We start from the raw sequence: 7,108 nt of genomic DNA on the forward strand, positions 1-7,108 counted from the left end.
AATCAATTATTATTCGCCGATTCGCACCGCCGCGTTTATTTATCAGCTGTTATAATAATTCCTGTAGACCTGTGACCTCCCTTTAATTAATTATTTAACTGTTTTAAGTGATTTGAATTTTTTTTATACAAATTGGAAAACATTAAACTTATCTGTATAGGTGCTACAAAAAAAGTATACCCACGGTTAAAATGTCAAAAAAAAAAAAAATTATAAAAAAAGTAAGAAAAAATCAAAGAGTGGGATTTACATATTCTCCTAGAAGGGGTGGGAGATGTTTTTTAATTTAAATTTTATGAGACTAAATATTTGGTACATTTTGAGTGACCCGCTCGAAGGGCCTGTTACATGTACGACGGTTTAAAAATATTATTTATTTGAACCTCTTGCTTTTTATGTAACTTACTTCAACAGAGTGTATAACAAGTTTGTTTTCTTGTTTTATTCGGGAAACTTATTGTTGTTCTAGCACTATTATTTAACACGTCATAAGCCTACTGCTTTAAAGTATCGTGTATTCTGCTATTATCGTAATCAAATTCGGCTGCAGGTAAAAATAACTCACAACTCATAGACCAGATTTACTTTTTGGATTTCCATCCGACAAACATAATTTTTATTTCAAAAGTAAAGAAAAATGTCACGAATTAGTTTTGTCTCGTGAAGCATGAGCAGTAAGCAACAAGCAATATAAAAAAAAAACGATTGTAACAAAACCGATGTATAAGATAATTAGTAAAAATATAAAAATATAAAAAATACATAATATTATTATTATACAAGACAGAAATAAGGCATCTCTCTAGTGTGTAGTCGTTCGTGTTTCTTGAGGATCGTTTTTGAAGAAAACGACTTCGAGCAGACTGTACATTAGTAGAACTTTTCACCAGTGTGTACTCGTGTGTTTGGCGAGGTCTGATTTTTAAACAAACATCACAAATATATAGCTGTTGTCCTTTGTGCGCGAGTTCGTGTTTGGCGAGAGTGGATTTTTCATAAAATGACTTTAATCATACAGCACATCTGTAGCTGGGCTTTTCATCAGTGTGAATGCGTTTTTTGTGTTTAGCGAGTGATGATTTTTGAGAAAAAGATTTTGAACATTCGGCACAACTATAGGTTTCGCCAGTGTGCACTCGTTTGTGTCTAGTGAGGTTTGACTTTTGGGAAAATGATTTTGAACATTCAGTACAACTATAGGGGGTTTCGCCAGTGTGTACTCGTTCGTGATTTATGAGGTGGTCTTTTCGAAAAAATGCTATTGGGCAAACAGTACACTTATAGGGTCTAGTGAGAATGGCTTTTTGCGAAAACGATTTTGAGCACACCGCACATTCGATATGCTTTTTTCCAGCGTGCACGCGTTTATGATTTGTCATGTCCGAGTGTGAAGAAATTACATTTAAACAAACAGCACATTCATTAAGTTTATCTCCAGTGTGCACGCGCTCGTGTCCCTTGAGAGTGGATTTTTCATAAGTGTGCAGGCGTTTATGCTTTGTGAAGTTTAATTTTGAATAAAATGACTTTAAGCAAACAGCACATTGGTATGGTCTTTCACCCAAGTGGATTTGTTTGTGGTGTTTTGTAAGTGTGGATTTTTCAGTAAACGATTTTAAACATGTCAAACACTGGAAGGGCTTCTCTCCAGTGTGCACGCGATTATGTTTTATGAGGTCTGCATTTGAATAACATGACTTTGAACAAACAGTACATTTGTATGGTTTACGTCCCGAGTTGTTATCGTTTGGTGCTATTTGGTTTTTGTATTCTTTTTCTGTCCAAGGTTTAACATGACAACCATTGATTTTGTTATTTACCCTACAACAAAAAAAAAAACCAAAACAGTAAATAATAACGTTTAAACAAATCATATTATTTTCACATTTGTACATAATGACTAAATTTTTTATTTAAAAAAATAAAGATTGATTTACAAAAAATTCCTCTTAATAATCTTGAGTCATCCGGATGAATAGATAGAAATATAGATAACGATACAACTAGAAAATGTAAGAATATAGGGACGAATATTTTTTTTCCAAATTTTTTTTTTAATTGTTCACAAAAGTGAATATTTTTCAGGTTTTTTACTTGCCGCTCTCCATTTCTTTTTTTGGTATTACTTATTAGTTAATTTAAACTTACACTGTTGAATTATAGATAAGTTTTTAAATTTTTTTATCAATTCTTTTTAACGAAAAAACAAGTTATAATTTAATACATTAAATAAAATATTGCCTTACATAATATTTTTATTGATGATCTGATTTTTAGTGCTTTTCTGGGTCGAAGAAGATACACTATGTGATCGAGTTATGTGTTGGACCATTTTCCATTTGGCGTTAAAAGACTTCTTACATATATTACAGAAAAATTGCTGTATTTTTTCCAAATTGTAGTCGGTCGTTTGCAAACCCAAAGGATTATTTTCTTCAACTTCAATCAAGGATTCGTAATAATCTCCATCTACTAAATCGACTTCGACTTTAACCACCGTTGTATTGCACACTTCTCTGTCACTAAAAATGATTTAATAAAAATCTCAAAATTGAAATAGTTAATACCAGCAGCGAGTAATGCATTTTAATGAATGAATCGTTTATAGTGACTATGCAATCTTTTATTACTACTTTATAATTAGGTATTTAGTTACGATATGTAATGAAAAAAACCAAATTACTTGTATATTTTTTGAAAATCGTTCACTTCCGTCACGCAACTGTCATATGAGTTTACAATGTTAGTCGATTTTATTTCTTCTACAAAGGTTTCAGTTAACTCCGCTTCCATATCCTCGTCGTCTTTGTCATTTTTGTTCACTGTCCCGTAGTAATAATTTGTTCTGTCCACATCTTTGATTTTCGATTCAAAATACCTAAAAAATGAAATATATTTAAAAAAATTATAATGACTAAAAAAAAAACATAATAAACTGTAAGTTTATAGTTAATGTTGTTGTCGTTTGTTATAGCCAAAAATGAACTTAATTGCGATGTATTAAAATATTTATAATATTTACAGCAATATGATTTTGTTAGACAAGCAACTCAAGGAGATACGCTTGTAATATTCATAAAGCCTGTATGGTCAGTTATCCCACTAGTCTCTTCGGGCTGTGATGTATTCGTACATATTGTTGCTCTCCGCAATTTTTTCTTTTAATTTTAAATATTTAAAGCCTATATTGAAGTATTTAACACAGAAAAGACTATAATGGTTGAAAATAATAGTACTAAAAATCATGCATTTCTTTGTTCTCAAAATAAGTTAATTTTTATGTTTTTTGAAAAACGCGCATATATTATCACATGTTACCATTTAAAAATATAGTTCTATTTATAAAAATAATATAATAATTATTTTTCTTCCCAAAATGTTGATGATTTTGTCTAAATTACATGTACCTAGTAAATCATTAAGTGAGTATACAGTTAAACCGAACGTAGTTCAAGATTGTTGATGTCTTGGTAAAAAATATGTTATATTAACAGTATGTGTTTTTAATTATTGGTTCTTGAGAAAAGTGTCACGTATAATAGTTTTAAAAAAGGGAAATTAGATTTAAAAAATGCATTTAATCGTGTCCTGCTACTGAAAATAAAATATTATGGGTGACCTCAATATTTTTATTTATTAACGTGTATTTAAATTAATTTATTCTAAAAATTATATTACTTGTCTGCATTCTTGACAATTGTCTTTCTTTGCTCTATCTCCTGTTCTTTTTTTTCTTATAACTTTTAATTATAAAATATAATTAAAAAAAGTATATTAATTAAAAAGAATCAGAAAATCTGTAAAATTAAGTTATAACTGTTGTATAAGGGGTAACACTGTACTATAACCTACAATCGTATTTTGTTCAATATACTTTTACTTTTCCTCTGTAACAGTTAACGCATGGCTGCTTTTAAACGTTTTACTAATGATTAATTAAATATGCTGTAATAATTACTTTTGTTTAATAAACAACATAAATACAACATGGCGCAGTCGAATGCAGGAGGATCAATTGTTCCAGCTCCAGCACCATTGGACATTAATGATGTGGGTACAGTAATTAATAATATTAAGTTATTTAAAAATAAGTTTAACCTGTACCTCAGAGCCAATGAGCTGGATGAAAAAACTGAAAACCTTAAGGTTACAGTATTGTTGAGTGTAATAGGCAATGATGCCTTTGAATTGTTGGAAACGTTGAATGTAACTAACTCAACAGCGACTGTAGACACAATATTTAAAGTACTACAGGAATATTATGAACCTAAATTTAATGTCATAATAGAGCAGTTCAAGTTTTTCCAAAGAAAACAAGAAGAGTTTGAGACATTTGATAAATTTCTTAGAGAAGTCAAAACCATTGCAAAGCGTTGTCATTTTGGAGACCTAGAGGACTCCATGGTAAAAGTTCGTATTGTTCTTGGTGTACGGAATCATGCACTGCAGGAAAGGTTATTAAGAGCACCTGACTTATCCCTGGAAAGAATGATAGAACATTGCAAGTCAGCAGAAACAGCAAAATATCAGCAAACAGTGCTGAATAAAAATGAAGAAGTTGCCGTACATAAAACTGAATTGCAAAGTAAGTCAACTTTTAAAACCAGTGGACAGCAAGACAAGTTAAGACGCAATAAGAACAATAATGGGTCTATGGATATGGATTATGATTGCAAGAAGTGTAGAAGACGACATGGATATAGGAAATGCTTTGCCTTTGGAAAGATGTGTGCTAAGTGTGGAAAATTAAATCATTTTTTGGTGGGATGCCAAGCTAATAAAGACACAGAACAACAACGAAAAGAGGTCAATAACATTGGTGAGGATATGCATAATAACTATGTAAGCTATAATGAACCTAAGTATAAATTGTTTGATATATTGTCTATTGAAGTAGGAAATATTAGTGTAAAACTGAACAAAAAAAAGTGGACTGAAATCATTAAACCTAATAATAATAATCTCATTTATTTTAAATTAGATACGGGTTCAGATATTGATATAATACCATATAGTATTTTTAAAGAAATTAATTGTGGGAAAAAATTGAGTAATACTTATATTATGATTAAGGCCTATGGTGGATTTGATATAAAAAGTATGGAGACAGTTGAACTTTTATGTGAAACTATAGATAAAAAATCTATTAATATCAGGTTCATTATTGTAGATGATAGTCAAAGTAAATGTGTACCTATACTAGGATTAAATACATGTATTAAGTTTGGTTTTATTAATAGGTCTAAGATAGAAAGCGTTGAGTCCAATAATTGTTTGAATGTACTTGTAAATGAATATAAAGATGTGTTTAATGGACTGGGTTGTTTTCCGGGAGAATATAGGATAAGAATTAAGGAAAACAGTGAACCGAGGTTAAATCCTCCTAGGCGTGTCCCAGAATCCATTAAAAGTGAATTAAAAAATACTTTGTCTCAAATGTGTAATATGGGCGTGATAGTTGAAGTGGAAAGGCCTCATGAATGGTCGAGTAATATAGTTATTGTTGAAAAACCAGATAAATCTTTGCGTGTGTGCTTAGATCCCACTGAATTGAATAAAGTAGTAATATGAGATCAATTTTTAATCCCCACTCTTGAAGAGTTACGAATGCATTTATACAATAAGAAATGGTTTACGTTGTTTGATTTGAAGACTGGATTTTGGCAAATCAAATTAGATGAAGAGTCGAGTTACTTGTGCACCTTTAGTACACCATTTGGTTTTTACAGGTTTACAAGATAACCCTTTGGTTTGTCGTGTGCACCTGAGGAATTTCAAAAGAAAAATCAAGAGTGTTTTGGCGACATTAAAAATGTGTACATCTACTTTGATGATTTGCTTATAGCAACAGAGGATGAAAAACTGCATGATGAAGTAGTAATACAAGTATTAGAAAGGGCAAAAAAATTAAATATAAAATTTAATAGTGATAAGATAAAATATAAAAGGCATGAGATTAAGTATGTTGGTATGGTGTTTAACAGTGAGGGAATGAAACCAGATGAGGACAGAATTAAAGCGTTAATGTCTTTAAAACCACCTAAATGTAAACTGGAGTTACAGAGGTTGTTAGGAGCTTTTAACTAACTACGACAGTTTATACCAAACATGTCTACATTAATTACACCTCTAAGAGACTTATTAAAAAAAAATATTAGTTGGTTGTGGAGTGAAGCTCATACTGAAGTATTAGACAAAGTGAAGCAAATAGTTGCAAGTTCTCAAGTATTGGTGAATTTTGTTCCAGAAAAGGAGATAACAATACAATGTGATAGTTCACAAACGGGATTAGGATGTTGTCTGCTACAAGGGAATAGACCGGTTGCCTTTTCATCAAGAAGTTTAAATGAGGCTGAACAAAGATATGCTCAGATTGAAAAGGAGATGTTAAGTATCTTAAATGCTTGTAAGGTATTTCACAATTATGTATATGGCCATAAAACAAAGATATTGACAGATCATTCTCCTTTAGTTTCAATTTTTAAAAACAATTTTAATAAAGTGATTTCAGTGCGGTTACAGAAAATGAAAATGAAACTTATAATTTATGATCTATGTGTAGAATACTTGCCTGGCAAGTTAATGTTTATTGAAGATTTACTGTCTAGAAATTATATATGTGATAAGGATGATGGAGAGCAAGAATTGGAGGGAGTGCTACATGCAATTGAATATAAGAATACTAATATTAGGGAAATAGCAAAGGAGACTGAAAATGATGTTGAGTTGAGTGAGGTGATAAAAGTTTATACAAGTGGCTGGCCTAAGGAAAAAAAACGATTGCCAGATAACATTAGACAATATTGGAACTTAAAAGATAGTATTAGTGTTGAACAGGGGGTAGTCTATTTTGAGGATAGGATAATAATACCGAGTAAATTGAAACCTGTTGCATTAAGGCTAGTTCATGAGGGACACAATGGAGTACTTAAAACATTGTTAAGAGCAAAACAGTTGATGTTTTGGTTTGCCATGGATAATGAAATAAGATTATTTGTAGATAGTTGTAGGATATGTTCAAAATTTAGGAATTCTAATGTTAAAGAATCATTAATCTACCATGAGCTGCCAAAGTTGCCTTTTGAAATAATAAGTTGTGATATATTGA

The 7,108-nt window shown here is 30.8% G+C and overlaps 1 protein-coding gene across 1 annotated transcript; it reads right to left on the reverse strand.

The window, feature by feature from the left end:
• Nucleotides 1–824: 824 nt before the first annotated feature.
• Nucleotides 825–3,989, reverse strand: LOC126845233 (zinc finger protein 271-like). The gene is made up of 4 exons (XM_050583832.1): nt 3,985–3,989; nt 2,684–2,878; nt 2,247–2,522; nt 825–1,821 (listed from the first exon to the last, which is right to left on the reverse strand). The coding sequence occupies exons 1-4, from the start codon at nt 3,987–3,989 to the stop codon at nt 1,011–1,013; spliced, it is 1,287 nt and encodes a 428-aa protein (XP_050439789.1). The 3' UTR covers nt 825–1,010.
• Between the last annotated feature and the right edge of the window lie 3,119 nt (nt 3,990–7,108).

Source organism: Adelges cooleyi, unplaced genomic scaffold, assembly GCF_023614345.1.
Source record: "Adelges cooleyi isolate 19-005CV unplaced genomic scaffold, UGA_ACOO_1.1 ACOO_flye_CR_arks_rails_tigmint_CR_PRNA_724, whole genome shotgun sequence".
Lineage (NCBI taxonomy): Eukaryota > Metazoa > Arthropoda > Insecta > Hemiptera > Adelgidae > Adelges > Adelges cooleyi.